At 42.4% G+C, this 19,050-nt stretch overlaps 1 protein-coding gene across 2 annotated transcripts; it reads left to right on the top strand.

The window, feature by feature from the left end:
- The first annotated feature begins 1,271 nt into the window (after positions 1-1,271).
- LOC117500698 (kelch-like protein 28) lies at positions 1,272-18,787 on the top strand. 2 transcript variants are annotated; one of them, XM_034159461.1, is made up of 6 exons: positions 1,272-1,416; positions 3,025-3,285; positions 3,367-4,004; positions 6,889-7,332; positions 10,430-10,638; positions 14,774-18,787. In XM_034159461.1, exons 2-6 carry the CDS (start codon positions 3,025-3,027, stop codon positions 14,935-14,937), a joined length of 1,716 nt encoding a protein of 571 aa, XP_034015352.1. In that variant the 5' UTR covers positions 1,272-1,416; the 3' UTR covers positions 14,938-18,787. The 2 variants fall into 2 exon arrangements, with proteins under 2 accessions (XP_034015352.1, XP_034015351.1); XM_034159460.1 differs by lacking the exon at positions 1,272-1,416 and adding an exon at positions 2,415-2,485.
- The last annotated feature ends 263 nt before the right edge of the window (positions 18,788-19,050 follow it).

Raw genomic sequence — 19,050 nt, 5'->3', positions numbered from 1 at the left:
CTCTTTCATGCTTGGGCACACTCTCCACCACCTCATCTAACACACTCCAGAAATCTTCTTTCTCCTTCATCTCACAACCTACCTGTGGGGCATATGCACTGATGATATTCATCATCACCCCTTCAATTTCCAACTTCACATTCATCACCCTGTCAGACACTCTCTTAACCTCCAACACACTTTTAACATACTCTTCCTTTAAAATGACCCCAACACCATTTCTCTTCCTGTCCTCACCATGGTACAACAACTTGTACCCACCGCCGATGCTCCTGCTCTTACTTCCCTTCCACTTGGTCTCTTGCACACACAATATGTCTACCTTTCTCCTCTCCATCATATCAGCCAGCTCTCTCCCTTTACCAGTCATACTACCAACATTCAAAGTCCCCACTCTCATCACTCACTCTTTCCACCCTTCTAGTTTTCTTCTTCTCCCGCTGTTCGTGGCAACTTTTTCCTCCTCTTCTTCGTCGTCTTCACCCAGCAGTAGCCCAATTTCCACCGGCACCCTGTTGGGCAATAGCACCGGTGGCGGACATTGTTAACCCGGGCCGCGACCGATCCGGTATGGGAATTCGATTCTAAGTCTGCATAGTTGGGTTGGCTTGTTTTACGCCGGATGCCCTTCCTGACGCAACCCTCCTCATTTATCCGGGCTTGGGACCGGCACTCAGAATGTACTGGCTGCACACCCCATGTGGCTGAGTTTTATATATATATATATATATATATATATATATATATATATATATATATATGAATTGTAAAAAAAAATACAATGGACAAAATACAATAAGTAAAAAAAATACAATGGAAAAAATATCTGATATATACAAAGTGTCTGATACCTACATTATTATACATATTACTCATCATTACCAATTTTACCATTACCAAGCAGGGGTGGTGGAAGCAGGTGGCCAGGTGGTTAATGTGCTTGGTTTCAGTGCAGAAGGTTCTGGGTTCAAATCCCACCCCTGCCACATTTCTCCATGTAATGTGGAGTTGCGTCAGGAAGGCATCCGGCGTAAAACCTGTGCCAATTCAACATGCAGATCCACCTTGGATTTGCTGTGGCGACCTCGAGTGCAAACAAGGGAGCAGCTGAAGGGACTTACTTTACCATTACCAATACACATTTATTCAACATTCAGTACAAACACATGTATTTAGATGTGTATGGAGGCAGAAATTTTTCTACATTTTAAAATGTTAATTTGGCGCGCGTGTGTACTTGTGAATGTGCTGTTTCCGGTATTAACCTGTGCTTTTATTTTGAAATAAGCAGAGTGGGTGTGCTGTGTGTGCCGTTTCTCTTCCTGTTAGCCGCTTCTTGGCCGGGGTTCGTCTGCTGCGCTTGAACTTCCGACACGGCAGAATCGGTCTTTATTACAGCAGCACATCACATTACAGGTTAGTTTTTTTAAAAGTTAATTATATATATTTTTGACATAAATTGTTAGCAGCAGCGTCATTGTTTACAATCGTTAATTCTGTTACTGTAAAGCAATCAGTGGTGCAGCTAGCTACTGTTTATTTTTAGCTGCTAACCTCCTGACTGCGCTAACAAATGGGCTCCGTGTATTTGCTGCAGCAGCCACTGGATAACACCGTGTAACTGTGTGACAATCCAAGCTGTAGTCTGCTTAGACGAACTCTGCTGCTTCCTCAGTGTAACCCTAACCAAGAAGTAGTTGGCTAATATTTAAAAGAATGCCTACCGGCCGTTCAAAAGCTGAGGCCGCAGTCAAAGAGCTAACACCTGACGACGTCCTGACCCAGAGTCACGCACCATATTTAAAAAGTTCACGCTTTCTCAGTCTGTTCTTCAGAAAATGCTATATGACAACTGGTTTTGGATGTAAGTCATTTCGGCTTATCTGGATGTGCCTTGACTGTTTCGTTCCCTCATACAAAATCTTCTGTGGAGTATGTTTTTGTTTGTTTGCAAGACTGATTTCCAGCAGCATTAATTGTCTTTTTGTTTTATTACCCGTGGATATCGTTACGTTAACGTAACTATGTAGGTTATTATTACGGCTGTGACGTGACATCCTAACCTTAACCTCAACAGCCTAAATAACCCAAATCTTACAGATACATGAACCCAAAGAATAAATGAAACAAGAAATGTTAGTTGATATGAAGGAAGTTTAAAAAAAAAAGTATTTCTTTGAAGAATGGAGCCTCTGTTTCCTATATGACTGGTGGTGATACTTACTACTATACTAAGGAGTCACAGAACAACAATTACTGCGACTGCCGTAAGAATAACCTTAAGATTTAGAGTTACAGCTCCTGTAATTGTAGCGACTTTGTATTTTATTTAAGGGGAGGTCAGCTGACAGCAGTGCAATGTTAAAAACTTCCATTGTGTTTCTGGCTATAACTTATATTTTTCTGCACACTGCACATTTTGGTTGGGGTTGCCACAACAGATCCACTATGGATCATCCAAGTCCAGATGTACAACAAAAATGTAGTTCAGGTGGCCTAAAATCAGGGTCCTTCTTGTTGAGAAGCAAGCGTACTAACTGCTTGTGCCACCATGCTGCATTGACCATAGCTGTGTTTCATCACAATAAGTAAACTGTCAGTTTTGCTCTTCTCCAGTACCAGACATACTGAATAAGTAGCTGTAATATAGCCTGGCTCATACATTTGACTTGTTCATATATTGGACTTCATAGGCTGTTTACCTGTCACATCAGTGTATTGGTTATTTTTTTAGTGTTTTAACCATGGAGAGGAGGACTAACTGAGGCTTTGTTGAACCACTGTATTGCAGATGTTTTATGTCATTATGAGAAGAGCACAAGTATTTTCAGCTCCTCATGAAACTGTGACATAGCAAATTACTCCTCATGAAACTGTGACATAGCAAATTACTCCTCATGAAACTGTGACATAGCAAATTACTCCTCATGAAACTGTGACATAGCAAATTAAGCTATGCCTGTTCACTGCAGTCTAAGAAACTCAATAGGAAACACTGACTAATCTGAGTATTTCTGCTCTCAGATGGACCAGCAGGACCAGTCCTATATGTTTGCCAGTCTGACACGACCTCACTCTGAGCAACTGCTACAAGGCCTACAGCTCTTGCGGCAGGACCATGAACTGTGTGATATTGTGTTATGTGTAGGCGATGCAAAGATTCATGCCCACAAAGTGGTGCTGGCCAGCATCAGTCCATATTTCAAGGCCATGTTCACAGGTAACCTGTCAGAAAAGGAGACATCTGAGGTGGAATTCCAGTGCATTGACGAGACGGCCTTGCAGGTAGGCTTGAAGCCAGTAGGCTTTAAAAAAGTGCTGTACTGTGGCTTGTTTTTACAAAAATCTGTCCTCCTTCTCTCGTAGGCCATTGTTGAGTACGCATACACAGGCACAGTGTTTATTTCCCAGGAAACTGTGGAATCTCTGCTACCAGCTGCCAACTTACTGCAGGTCAAGCTAGTACTTAAGGAGTGCTGCTCCTTTTTGGAAAGCCAGCTGGATGCTGGGAACTGCATTGGCATTTCTCGCTTTGCAGAGACTTACGGCTGTCATGACTTGTGCCTGGCTGCAACCAAATTCATCTGTGAGAACTTTGAGGAAGTCTGTCACACGGAGGAGTTTTTTGAACTGACAAGGGCTGAGCTGGATGAAATTGTGTCCAACGACTGCCTTAAAGTAGTCACGGAGGAGACTGTGTTTTACGCACTGGAGTCATGGATCAAATATGATGTAACTGAAAGACAGCAGCATCTGGCTCAGCTGCTGCACTGTGTGCGCCTTCCGCTCCTCAGTGTCAAATTTCTTACTCGTCTGTACGAAGCCAACCATCTTATACGAGATGATCACGCGTGCAAGCACCTGCTCAACGAGGCCCTCAAATATCATTTTATGTCGGAGCACCGGCTGTCCTATCAGACTGTACTGTCGGCACGGCCCAGGTGTGCCCCCAAGGTGCTGCTGGCAGTCGGAGGAAAAGCTGGACTGTTTGCTACATTAGAAAGGTAAAGTTAATCATGTTAGATGCAATGGCACCTGCAGTCATCAAAGCTGGGTCTTTTTAATATTTTATCATTAATTTGTGTTTAGTTTCTAAAAAGGCCAGCACAGTATAGCAGTAGTTTTTTGAAATTTTCAGAAGCTAGTGAGAAATTGCCCCCAAATTGCTTCTTTCCTGGAAATGGCAGTCAGAAAATCAGTTATTCAGCTGTTTGTGTACCAAGTAGTTAATGTCAGCTCAAATTTTACTCCTCAGTCATTATTTAAAAAAAGCTGACCAGCGGATAATAGATACCAAAGAAAAAAAAATTTAAAGGCCACATCACACCTTGACGATTTAGCTTGCGTATGCCGACATACTAAAAATATGCCGGTGTATGTTTAAGTTATGCTTAAATTTTATATAAGTTAAGAGCACGTTGAAGTACGCTGGTATACAGTGTAGTACGGCGAGTTTGTTTAAAAAATTTTGGGCATGCTCAATATTTTTGACGCATGCCAACGTACGTCTCGTACATCCTGCATACGCAGGCTATATGTTGTAGGTAAGTTAGGCAATTGTTGAAACACTTTACTTGAAAGTTACTCATGAGTTGAAATACATTGAGATAACCGTCCTGGACCACTTGGTGGAAACGGTCTTGTTGGCATAAGCTGACTAAGTAGTCATGGTTTGAAAGCTGCACAACTTATTTGGCATAACCAGCGTATTTTCCAAATTTGTTATAAGTTGGCATACACTGGCTAAATCTTCAAGGTGTGACAGGCCCATAAATGCATTCAAAGTGCTGAAAAGCTCTAATTATAAGCCAGTCTGACCACCAGGAACTGTGTCAAAGAACAGAGGTATTTTTTCCATTAATCAATATGTTTTATCTACTACTATAAAGGCCCCATCACACTTAGTAGGAATGAGCAGGAATTGAGCAGAATCAACTAGAATGTGGAAAAAAATGCCAAAATTCAAGGCACATTCGGGAGGGACAGATATTCCGACAGCTGTGTAAGAATGCCACTCAAATACTCTGAATCTGGACGAAACCCACCTCGAATGATTCTTTCGCAATCCATGTGTAAGCCTCCAAATGCAGTCCAAATATAGTTGCAACATAGTAGGAATACCTAGAATGCAGTAAGAATATGAAGAATGCACTTAGAATGCCGTATGGGTGCACTTTAATTGCCACCAAAGTCTGGAAGGCAAACAAGGGGAGAGGAGGGTAAGAGCAGAGATGTCATCTGTCCTTCCTCCAAGACCTGCTGTCTCTCTACTGGATTTCAAAAGACATTGAACTTACTGAGTGTAATCATGTAATGCAGGTCCCCTTGATGTCCACATCGCTGTGGTACATGTTAAGAGAGATCAGTTTATCACGGTCATCAGATCGCCTCCGTACGCAGCCGTCAATACCATTGCACACACCAGTTCTGACAAGCAGTCTATGACGTGGCCGTGACATGTAACATATTGACGCCCCACGTGTACAATCGCTGTTGTCCACAATATGTGTCGTGTCATGTGTGTGCTAAATCTGACCGTCAGCAGGACACTGTCCCCTCATTTTCTTCCCACACATAACGGACTCTCTGCACTGTATGGCCTAAGTTTAGGAGCCCCCTGTAGTAGAGGTGCATCACAGCCCCATAGGGCAGCGGAGCAATCGGACATCGCAGCCCCACAGGGCAGCGGAGTGATCGGATATTACGAGCACCGCAGAACAGCAGTGTGATGCGACATCACAGGGCAGCAGAGCGTCTTGCTGTCCGGCCGGAGAGGTGAGTGTGATCTGCTTTTTGTGTTCCATTTTGGGAACATTGCACATGTTCCCATTTCCATTTATGCCACAAAAATCATCATGACATGCGTATGTAATATACAGTAGTCATAACAGGGTGTTTGGGTCACTCTGACTCAGTTTGGGCAAGTTGTTGCACCCCGCCTGACTCGCATTGGGGTGCAGTCTGGCTGCGTCGTTGCACATTCGGCACATGCCGGCAGGATTTGATGTGCGTGAACACTTCCATATCCTGTCAAACGTGATCAGATTGTTCGAAAGCTGTAATGACACTGTAAGAATATTTAGAACGCAGTCAGAATGCAGTTAGACTGCACCTTCAATGTTTTGAACATGAGCTAAACATTCAGGCCTGCCACAGGAATTTGCCCGACTGTTTGGAACGCACTCAGATTGCAGTTAGAGGTTTTCAAATGCACCTCGACTGTTCTGGAATGTACTTCAAATTTTAATTCGGATGGCATTCGGCTTCTAGTGTGATGGGAGTTTTAGCAATAGGTTGGTTGTTGTGTCTCAAGGTTCTTGAAATAGAGCAATATCTCCACCTGGTGGATATTTACCATTAATACAGGTACAATAGGATTTCACCAAGAGCTGTAGTAACCTAAAAGGCCCAACACCTCTGCTGTCATGCTCTGTCAGGCAAAAGCAGTAAAATAATTCTGACAGACACGGACATTGAAAATAATTTAAACACATTTCCCCCAAAGACACAAAATACTCAAGAAATATTAGGATTGTTCCAAACTATTTTTATCCTGTTTTTGTTTTTTCATATAACTTGTATTTTGTCAGGTCATAACAACTGTTGTTGAGTCTCTGAAAGCTAAGCTAATGTATATCAAAGTGTAGGGCTGCAGGCTTTGAAGAATTCATATTGTGATATGGTGTTTTGGTCATGTAATGCTACAGTTAGGTCCATAAGTATTTAGATAGTGATGTGATTTGTGTTTTTGTTGATTGTGTTGCTTCAGCTCTATTGTGGTGTACAGAGGCAAAATTCCAAAAATGATCACTTTCTTAATACTTGCTTATGACTGTCCTGTGCATTTAACATTGAATAGATGTTCCATCTTATTTTTTTTTTCTTTAGCATGGAAATGTATTTCCCTCAGACTGATTCATGGATCGGATTGGCCCCTCTCAGCGTTCCCCGATACGAGTTTGGCGTGGCAGTACTAAACCACAAGGTGTACGTGGTGGGAGGCATCGCAACACACATGAGACAGGGCATTAGCTATCGCAGACATGAGAGCACAGTGGAAAGCTGGGACCCCGAAAGCAACACGTGGTCTTCAGTGGAGCGCATGGCTGAGTGCCGCAGCACTCTGGGGGTGGTGGTCCTGGCTGGGGAGCTGTATGCCCTAGGAGGATACGATGGACAATATTACCTCCAGTCGGTGGAGAAATATGTTCCCAAGTTGAAAGAGTGGCAGCCTGTGGCGTCCATGACAAAGTCTCGCAGCTGCTTTGCTACTGGAGTGCTGGATGGGATGGTATATGCTATCGGAGGCTACGGCCCGGCACATATGAACAGGTACTGACACTGATGTGCAGGAGTTTATTACACTGACCTGTCAACATTAGAAAAGGGCCTTTGGCTTTTCATTAGTGTGCAAAATTGTATGCATCTGACACTTTTTTTCCTGCATGGTCCGACAACAACAAACATGCACATGAGCCTGTAGCTCATATTTCTTATGAGTGAGTGATCACTAACTTTTATTTTGTTGCATTTATTTATGATGACAAAAGTACTGTAAGTCCCTTGTTTCACTTCGGCTCGCCATGGCAGATCCAGGGTGGATCTGCATGTTGATTTGGCACATGTTTTATACCGGATGTCCTTCCTGACACAATTCTGTATCACACAAAGAACGGAGCAGGGGTGGTCTTGAACCGTTAATTTTACGCACTGGAAATAAGCACACTTAACCGCTTGGGCAATAGCTACCATCAAGATGTTTGACTCTACAAATATTTGAATCTAGAACATTTTGCACTCTTCTCCAATGCCTTGATTTTCCAACTCAAAATTCTTTGAGGAATTTCAGCTCTGATGTAGTTCAGTTAGTTTTGTCTGTTTTTATTACTGCCTCTTAAGATAACAGCTGTCCCCGTTGTAAGGATCTGTGTTTCTTGTGGACTCCAGACATCACAACATGCCTGTAATCATTCATTGCAGCCATAGATAACATTATTTTATCGCACTAAAAAAAGTTTGGTCTTTTTCCATGTAATGAGCTAATTCTGTGTTTGGGTCCTGTGAATTAGAACATGTAAAGTGCTGCTGAGAGAATGACCAGGTGGTATTAGCGAGTCAGTGATTGTCAGGTTTGCTCAGGTTGCCTGTGCACTCTGTGAATCTCCTGAGAGCAGTAGCTTCTCTGTTGTTCATCTCCTTGACGCCCACAAACCCTGCAGGAGAATTTGTTTGGACAGGGAATCTATCGGGACTACATATATATTTTAGTCCTTTCCCAAAGGGTCATTGGTCCTTTCAAAGTGCAAAACACCTTCAGATGGCCAATTTTCTAGTAGTTGTCTGGGTTTTTATCTCAGACTGCAGTTTCACAGCCACCAGTGGCCTCACCACAACTCACTCTGAAGGTTTGTGATCAAACACCTACTGGTTATCTTGGCAGTGTATGTCACATGCATGATTTATAAAATACTAGCAAAGTACCTGTCCTTCGTACAGTGAAGAAAGAGTGCACTATTCGTGAGTCACTGATCTGGGAAAGTGAGCAGCAGTATACTGAAACAACGTATTAGCTTCCAAAAGAAGCTTTCAAAGCATTTTGAAGTACACACTGAGCCCTTATTTAAGAAAGTTAAACTTCATCTTTTTAAAGTCTTAATAATTATGAAATGACTGACTCTGTAATGAAAATGGATGTAACTTTTATTTTTTTCTGATTGTTATGAAATTGTAAATAACTCATCCATCTATCACACCAGGTGGTAGTAAAATACATTTGCAGCAGTAACAGCACCACCTAGTGTATTATGGGAATGACATTATAATAAATTACGAGAATGCACAAAATTCAAGGCAAGACTGGAAAGAAAGTGTAATAAAACCATGCTGACATTTGTTTGCAATAATTAAGAAGCAACGCTTTCACAAAACTTTACTGTTTTTCTGCATTTTGGGGGGGGGGGCTTTGCCTGAGCGCTATTTTCAGAGTCAAGACGGGGCCCCTTAGTGCCTGAACCATAATAGCTGGCGCCAATGTGATGGCAGATTTGGAATCTGTGGATGTTTTTGCCCTAGAAAACATTTTCAGATAATTTTCATTGACCTACCTTGATGAAATACAGATGGAAAAAAAGCAGTGCTCAGTGACAATGCACTGAATGTCATACATGGAAAATGGACCGATTCATACTTGCCACACGAAAACGCCATCTGGCGGAAATTGGTGGCATATCACAGCAATTCTAATTAACCGCAAAATGTGGGCAATTAAGGGTGTTCGTGAAAGAGACATGATGTGCGTCTGTAACTACAGAGGATATGAGAAGATCGAGAGTGTACGTGTGAGATGAGCAGATCCAGAGAACATTGGAGACAAAAAAAATGGGACCTCCACGCTTAGTGTATAGATTAAAGGGGGGGAAATACAGTTTCTATTGATTTCATAAGATTAAGAAAACTGTAGACAGAGCATTTGTGTAATATGAATCAATTTTATGAGATTGTCTACCAGCTGCAGTTAAGTTCTGTCAGTTCAGTTTACCAAATCACAAGTCACCCCAAGATGCTTCACAAGGGTAAGGGCTAACTTTACCCACCATACTGTGCATTGTTCAAGTCCAGCCTAAGATATGATCATTTTCTGTTGTTTACAGTCTGATGGTGTGTAGATGCAAAATGTTTTAATGTTTGATGAATGAATTGATCGATCATGTTTTCTGCTCACAGCTGCCACACAACTAAAAATTTAAACCTCATAGGTGATTGGCTCAGCAGACCCTTGCCAAAAACTAGGTATTAAAATATGCCCACTTGTTAGTTTGCTGTTTAACTTTTTTCTTATCTTGTGGTGAATATTAAAATGATCCACTTTTCGGCCACTCAGCTACATTTTGTCCATTGATTGTAAAGTGTAATTTGCGATAAATAAATAAAAATGGTGCAAAGTAATTTAGCCAAAGTGAAGTGCTAAAATTGTCAGTTCACTGACCTTTTTGCTCAAATATATCCTTAATGGCATGCAGACTTTTCTCATTTTCTGGCTCTGCACAACATTTAGTTGTTTCAGATTCTGTTCAGTCTTCCTCTAAAAAGGTTAATTCAAGATACACATATATATACACACACACTGATAACATTCCAAGCATTAAATCGGTCTTGTTCAAATCCCACCCCTACCACATTTCTCCATGTAATGTGGAGTTGCGCCAGGAAGGGCATCCGGCGTAAAATCTATGCCAATTCAACATGCAGATCCACCTTGGATTTGCTGTGGCGACCCCGAGTGCAAACAAGGGAGCAGCCAAAGGGACTTAATTTGCTCATGTCATGAGATAGATTGAACAGATTTGTGCGTGTGTTGGGGTTGTTTAAGGTTGGCTTATCACCACACAGGTTTTTCTACATGTCAGTTCTTATATCTGCTGTCTTACAGCATGGAGCGGTATGACCCCAGCAAGGACGCCTGGGAAATGGTAGCCCCCATGGCAGATAAGAGGATCAACTTTGGGGTTGGTGTTATGCTCGGCTTCATATTTGTGGTGGGTGGGCACAATGGCGTGTCACACCTGTCCAGTATTGAGAGGTATGATCCGCATCAGAACCAGTGGACAGCCTGCCGACCAATGAATGAGCCGCGCACGGGTGAGTTGAAGTTCTGCTATTTCTGATTAAATTAAAGTTAGGATTTGTGTGCCAGTTTTGCAATTATTGCTATGATTGAAAATGTGAAGAATTTTTTTCCAGCTGAGAAGACAACATCACAAAGCCGCAAATCTGAACCGCTGAAACTACACAAGAAAAATGTCTGTAATCTCAGTGTTGTAACTGTGCTTGGACTGATTTGCTCAGTTCTGAGCGTAAATTCTGCTAAACTTTGCTGAGTGTGTTTTTGCACCAGTGTTGACTGTGTTCGCCTAGTTTCTGATTAAAACTGAATTTAGAATAATTTTCTTTATCTGATGGTTAATAATCACATTATATTCGCTTTGGGTGAAGATAGTCAGACTCAGACGCATGTGCAGTGAAGGCAGGGCGGACCCATTTTTAGAGGGGGCCGTTCGGTCTGCGACACCAGATCTGATCCAGATTACAGATTTTGTGGCCATTTAAATTTAACATTGAAACCCATTTAAAGTATATTTTACATTATAGCTTAATCAAATGTGCACCAATCACTCTCATATTTGAAAGTGAGGTGCAGACTGACACTCAGTGTCACCTGACAAAGTTTGATCTTTGATCTGATCCAGATTGTGGATTTTGTGGACATTTGAATGGAATATTGAAAAGCCCATTTGATGTACATTTTGCATTATACACTCAACAAAAATATAAACGCAACACTTTTGGTTTTGCTCCCATTTTGTATGAGATGAACTCAAAGATCTAAAACTTTGTCCACATACACAATATCACCATTTCCCTCAAATATTGTTCACAAACCAGTCTAAATCTGTGATAGTGAGTACTTCTCCTTTGCTGAGATAATCCATCCCACCTCACAGGTGTGCCATATCAAGATGCTGATTAGACACCATGATTAGTGCACAGGTGTGCCTTAGACTGCCCACAATAAAAGGCCACTCTGAAAGGTGCAGTTTTATCACACAGCACAATGCCACAGATGTCGCAAGATTTGAGGGCGCGTGCAATTGGCATGCAGGAATGTCAACCAGAGCTGTTGCTCATGTATTGAATGTTCATTTCTCTACCATAAGCCGTCTCCAAAGGCGTTTCAGAGAATTTGGCAGTACATCCAACCAGCCTCACAACCACAGACCACGTGTAACCACACCAGCCCAGGACCTCCACATCCAGCATGTTCACCTCCAAGATCATCTGAGACCAGCCACTCGGACAGCTGCTGAAACAATCGGTTTGCATAACCAAAGAATTTCTGCACAAACGGTCAGAAACCGTCTCAGGGAAGCTCATCTGCATGCTTGTCGTCCTCATCGGGGTCTCGACCTGACTCCAGTTCGTCGTCGTAACTGATTTGAGTGGGCAAATGCTCACATTCGCTGGCGTTTGGCACGTTGGAGAGGTGTTCTCTTCACGGATGAATCCCGGTTCACACTGTCCAGGGCAGATGGCAGACAGCGTGTGTGGCGTCATGTGGGTGAGCGGTTTTCTGATGTCAATGTTGTGGATCGAGTGGCCCATGGTGGTGGTGGGGTTATGGTATGGGCAGGCGTCTGTTATGGACAAAGAACACAGGTGCATTTTATTGATGGCATTTTGAATGCACAGAGATACCGTGACGAGATCCTGAGGCCCATTGTTGTGCCATACATCCAAGAACATCACCTCATGTTGCAGCAGGATAATGCACGGCCCCATGTTGCAAGGATCTGTACACAATTCTTGGAAGCTGAAAATGTCCCAGTTCTTGCATGGCCGGCATACTCACCGGACATGTCACCCATTGAGCATGTTTGAGATGCTCTGGACTGGTGTATACGACAGCGTGTACCAGTTCTTGTCAATATCCAGCAACTTCGCACAGCCATTGAAGAGGAGTGGACCAACATTCCACAGGCCACAATTGACAACCTGATCAACTCTATGCAAAGGAGATGTGTTGCACTGCATGAGGCAAATGGTGGTCACACCAGATACTGACTGGTGTCCCCCCCCCCCCCCAATAAAACAAAACTGCACCTTTCAGAGTGGCCGTTTATTGTGGGCAGTCTAAGGCACACCTGTGCACTAATCATGGTGTCTAATCAGCATCTTGATATGGCACACCTGTGAGGTGGGATGGATTATCTCAGCAAAGGAGAAGTACTCACTATCACAGATTTAGACTGGTTTGTGAACAATATTTGAGGGAAATGGTGATATTGTGTATGTGGAAAAAGTTTTAGATCTTTGAGTTCATCTCATACAAAATGGGAGCAAAACCAAAAGTGTTGCGTTTATATTTTTGCTGAGTGTATCTCAGTCAAAAGTGCCCCAGTCACCAGTGCGTGAACCAAATACATCCTCCTGACATTTGATCACATCTGACTTATCTTATGAAAAGTCACTTTGAACAGGACTTTGACCTTGAACATTTTTTCCAAAGTTAAAATTTGTGGAACTGGAAACGAGTGTTGGCGGAGGTTTGCGCTCTACAAGCGTGGCGCTCAAGTTTATTTTTATTTTTTGCTTGGGGCATCATTTATCAAGTGTTGTCACCACCTAGTGGTACATTTAGATATTTCCTATTTTTGTCACTGCTGTGCTCAAACACAAACACCTTGATGTTCGTTTCACAAAAGTTGATTTTCTTCTCTCATTCATTTCATTCTCCTTTCTCTCTGCACAAACATCTATTCTGTGCTCAATAAATGTTTCCATTTTTTTTTATTATTATTATCCACATAATCACCAGTAACGGTATTTTATTTTACTAAAACTCAAGTGTCTGTGCGCAGTTGGCAATCTGATGCAACGCAAACACTTGTGTGCATGAAGTCATCAGATGTCAGAAACGTATGTATCTCTTGCACACATTTACTAAAAATGTATCATTTCTCACAACGGAGCCCTGCCTCCGCCACAGACGGAAGAACCTGTGCACGCTGCACATGCTGCGTGGCTCCTCTCATCCTTTGCTGCACAAAGACTCTGATCTGTAGTTCTTGTGAAATACATTTCTGCGTTCTGTTGATACAGTACTGCTTTACATTGATGAGGCACAAGTGCATTGTATCATCGTGTATCATGCAGCCAACTTGACTTGGTGCCACTTATTTGGACGGCTCTGGGAGCGTACTGGGAGGACCCTTCTCACTTAGCCAACTTTTAACAGTTCAATATCCAGGTGCAACACCCTGTAAGTGAAGTGAGGGAAGCGCACCACCCAGTGAACATCATGCAGAATCAAATGACTTCTCTCAGAATTGGCGTTTGCACGCTGTCGCAGCCCGGTGAGATAGGACCCTTACCAACGGTTTGGTAAAGGGCCTAGTTCAAAAATAATGAAGCCAAAGTGTGACGTAACCATCATTTTTTGTGAAATGTTATAATTTTAGGTATGGTTATATATCAGAGTTTCATTATTTTATTGGTTTCGGTTCAGTCATTGCTAGAAATTATCAGTGCATATATACTATAATGTGCTAGAGCGTAACACTTGCGACAACAGTTGGAGGTATCTTCTTTAGTCTGCAGAAGCCTGAAACAAAGAAATTCTGTCCATTATTTCCTGGTATTATTGAACAAGTAATATAATTATTCTGTTGAAGCAGAGTAGGAGATATAGCTAAGGTTTTGACACAAATAAATCAAGGACTTATTCTCAGCGTTACGCTTGCGACAGTTTTACCTTGCTTTAGAAACATGTTTTTTTCTAGGAAATGACATTTCTACCTTTACAAAAATGTATTACTGTGTGTTAGTATGAAGCACAAACAAACAAACTGACCAAATACAAGGATATTTCTTTAACATTCAACTTTAAATGATAATGCTAAATATCAATGTCACACAAAATGGATGAAAAAAGTGCTATTTTTGGGGTAAATATCATGCGCATCTTTGGAACTGTGTGGAATTTTTCCATGAAATTTTCAGTACCTGTCAACGAGACTATAGGCAACTCACAGATAAATCTGGATGGTGCTAAATAAAATAATGGCTTGTTCATGACAAATGCATTGCAAATCAGCAGTTAGACTTCATTATTTTTGAAATAGACCAAAGGTCAAACATGTCACTCATGGATGTGTGCTTCTGTTCACAGTTTGATGTGCCGCTTCTCATTTGATCTCCTATAACTGATCTCTTGCAGGTGTCGGCTCTGCGATTGTGGACAATTGCCTTTATGTGGTGGGAGGTCACTCTGGGTCATCCTACCTGAACACTGTCCAGCGCTATGACCCAATTTCTGACAGTTGGTTGGACTCAAACGGCATGACATACTGCCGCTGTAACTTTGGCCTGACTGCCCTTTGACCCATGGCCCAGCCAACTAGGAGCCAATAAGAGAAGTTAGACACAAAACTTTTTGTTCTTGTTATTGTTGTTGTTGCCTCTTCCTTCCCCACGTTCAGCCTTCAGGGGCAGAAGTGCGCTGTGCCGCTATGCGGCACGATGGTGTCATGAAAGCCTCCTAGGTGGACGGAAGAGACGGACAAGCCGGTGAGCAGCGGGGATCACCGATACAATTGCGGTGACGAGGATGTGAAGAGGTTGCGTGCTGTTGGACAACACTGGCGACTGTGAGCCATTTTCCATCGGACTATGGGAGTAATCGGTCCATGTTCACGTTGGCAGACATTTTTTCGGTTATCTCCATCAGTCGTTTTAACATCCACTGCACCACCTCCCCTCCCATCTGTTTAGGTTTTGTAGTTTGCTGTGCGTCCATATGAATACGTGGTTGTTGGCCTTCAGTGCTGACATGTGCATGTCTGGTCAGATGACTTGTGTGTCTACGTTTAGATGTGATGCTGCACCTCAGTGACGAACCAGTTCTGCATCAAACCAAAGGGCTGCCTTTTTCTCTCTTGTACATAGACAAAAATATATACAACTACGACTATATCCTCGAGTGCGTTGCCTGTACATGTTTTCTGCACTGGGTCACTCGTCTGTGCGTTTGATACCGGGGGGTGACCGTGTCGCCTGGAGACATTTCAAAACTCTGTCAAACACGTTCTGTTACGGCTTCCTCACGTCAGGTCGTGCACTTGCTATTTCACAGTTGTTGAAATCGGACCTCGACCTCGTTTTCACCCCATTGGTTCTGTAAATAATACTGACTGGTGCTATATTTAGGATTCAGGATCCAGCTGTTTGTCTGTGTTGCCCCCTGCAGTTAGTCCGTATGACCGCATTGTACGTTTATTGGATTTATGTGACTCCAAATGTCTCACAGAGCCACGCAATAAGCTGAAAGCACTCGGCCTGAAGTATTATTTTCGTAGTTTGTTTTTATGATCAGACGGTTGGTTAAAGAAAAATTCCCAACACAGTTTCACAGACGCCGTTTCCCAGGTGACTTTAAATGACTCATCGAGCAGCAAAACATTCCTGTGGTTTGTGACAATCTGTCAAAACCACTTTCTCAGCTTAAGTCCAATTTAGGCTAATTCACAGTTAGTTTAAGGCTGCTTACATGAGTGTAAAGCAGTCTAAAAGTACTTTAAATCCATCCATCTTTTGTCACAAAATATAATTAGTTCACATTTAATCTCATTAAAGGAATTAAAGTCATTTTACTGTTTAAAACGGTTTAAAAGAAAATAACCATTTTGAGCTAGTTTAGAAAAGGTTTACACACAATTTAAAATCAGTTTTGTTGTTAACGGATGTAAGTGGTTAACAGAACACATGATTTTCAATCAGCCAAACACAATTGATGTGTTGCAACTTTATGGGCAGCGTGTAGTCGTAACGACATTATCAGCGGGATGGCAGTAAATACAACAAAGTTCAGTTCTAGTCAATCACTGGTTCCTTTTTGGGGATTGACCCCCAAAACTCAGTAGTTTCTATTCAGATCCCGCTGAACATTTTCAGCAGATTTTATAGAAATGTTTTTATTAAGCCTACTAATAAACCAACAAGGATACAAGAATTTGTTTAACCTTTTATTCTAATTGAGGTAAAAATGATCCATGTACGGTCGGTGTAATGTTGTTCTTTACGCTGATCTCTTGTTCACCCTGTGTCCCAAAAACAGTTGAAAGTTGACCAGTAGAGACTTGAATATGGGTGATCACCAGTTCCAAATTTGAGTGTCTGACTGGAAAAACCAATCTGATTTTCTACCGGTGAAACAGATTTCAGTCCATACTGGTCATAACTCCAGACCTCTGCTTGGTTGAGGTGTCTCTTATGTTGGCTAAAGATGACTGTCATCTACAAAGGAAAATAATAGTTTATTTAGTTGTTTGTTCATGCGTCCACCAAATTATTTTTAGAAACTGTAAAACAGAGACATTGATCCAGAGGCATAATGTAGCTTGAGTTCCGTGTATGACCGTGACCTTTTAAAGTGGCAAGTTTTGCTTTTTGTTCATCATCCACCAAGTTGTCACAGAATCCATCAAAGATTTCTTGGGTCTGAATCATAGATATGTTTTTGCTTCTTTGCTTGTGAGTCGGCCTGAAATCGCCTCGATGGTCTCTTTTATTGATAGTGTTTGCTGGACGATAGCAGTTACTAATGCGAGCCAGTTGGAGGTTTATTTTCAGCCCAGCTGTCTTATTTTGATTTATTCATATATTGCGTTTCTGCCAGTGCATTTTAACAGATCAGTTTCTGTTATAACACATAGCTAAATGAACTCACACTGTTCAAACCCCTGAAATATTTCCTTTTGTCTCTTTCTTACTGATGTAATTGTTGACGTGTTACATTCTTCCAGGCTGTTGTGCAGATGGATGTAGAACATCACGATTTCTATCTGTCACTTCAGTCTTCCACCGTACATTCTTAATGAGTACACTGGAGTCCAGACTGGTTGAGATACTTGGTGAACGGTAGGGAATGATCAGTGGATGACCAGTGGACTGCCACAGGCTGGGTGCTACACCCTGAACAACTTGGCCCTGCCAAATGTTTTCCACATTTGGTAGATAGATGGTGCCAAATTAGTAGACTGTAAGGAACAATCGTCCATTTCAGTGCCACACTGATGGCAGATATCACAGATGTGTGGCCTGGGGCGTTGTCCTGACCAAACCAGAACCCCTATTTAGCTGTCTTGGGAGTTGAGTATGAGTCTTGTAATGTTGACTCATTTATGGTTTTGACTCTTGAGAAAGTTCTTCAAGCATTGCCTTTGTATCCCAGGAATCTAAGGCCATGACCACAATGAAGTGAACTTGGCCTTTGCGGGGGGTAAGAATACTACATTCCACTTCACAGGTTGGATCTTTGTCTCAAAGATATGGACTTCGCACTTCTCGTTGGTTAGAAAAAATTCAATGAATTTAGTCTGCTCCATTGCAGAATGTTCCTTGTTTTGGTTTGTGCTTCTGTCTGTGGAAGGTTCTCAACTTTCTTACAAGAGAGTCCAGCTACAGTAGCATGTATCAGGCAGTGAGTTTTGCCATTTGATGCGGTGGGGGTATGTTGTCAGTGGGGGGTACCGGCCATCCAGAACTTGAGTCTTTTTCACAGATCTTTCTACCCTTTGGAAATTCAGCCGTCCACTTGTGTGTTGTTGTCCACTACTGTAGCAGATGTATGGAGGTGAATGTCTTTAGGATTTGAACTGTTCCTCTGCAGGTACTTGATGATATTATTCCCCTGCCATTTTGACAAATGCTCTATTCTTTTTTTCTTTGACAAACCCCTAAAATTGGTCATATCTGGAAAATGAGCAATTAGTAGTTGGTTAGTTCTTCAATAGACCCAAGAAAGAAGTATCCACACCTTACTAACTGCAGCACCATCTTGTGGTGGTGGAGTTGAAGTGTCATTGCTTTAAATTGAAGGATAGAAATGACGAGGAGGAATTGGCTGTACCAGCAGTTAGCTTTCACCTAAATTACAACCAACTTAAGCTTCAGTTTGTTTCAGAAAGATTTTCCTCCTATGATGAGGATTCCACATTCTGATCCATGAATTTACAGAGTCTTTGATATGTTTGGGTCCCCTGATAATGCATAAAAAAGAATAAAGTAGACCTGAGATTTGAGGTGCTAGAACACAGCCTAGGCCTAGAACATCCTGGATTCACTCTCACTCACTCATCTTCAACTGCTTATCCTGGTTCGGGTCATGGGGGCAACAGCTCCAGCAGGGGACCCCGGACTTCCCTTTCCTGTGCCACATTGACCACCTTTGACTTGGGGATCCCGAGGTGTTCCCAGGCAAGTGTGGAGATGTAATCCTGGGTCTTCCCCGGGGTCTCCTCCCAGGTGGACCTGTCTGGAACACCTCCCTGGGGGGGTGCCCAGGGGGCATCCTTACCAGATGCCTGAACCACCTCAGCTGGCTCCTTTCAACATGAAGGAGACGTGACTCTACTTTGAGCTCCCCATGGATGATTCTTACCTTATCTCTAAGGGAGACACCAGCCACCCTCCTAAGGAAGCCCATTTTGGCTACTT

This window comes from Thalassophryne amazonica, chromosome 19 (genome assembly GCF_902500255.1).
Source record: "Thalassophryne amazonica chromosome 19, fThaAma1.1, whole genome shotgun sequence".
Classification (NCBI taxonomy): Eukaryota; Metazoa; Chordata; class Actinopteri; order Batrachoidiformes; family Batrachoididae; genus Thalassophryne; species Thalassophryne amazonica.
The sequence above is the reverse complement of the archived record's forward strand: the minus strand, read 5'-3'. Positions and strand labels throughout refer to the sequence as shown.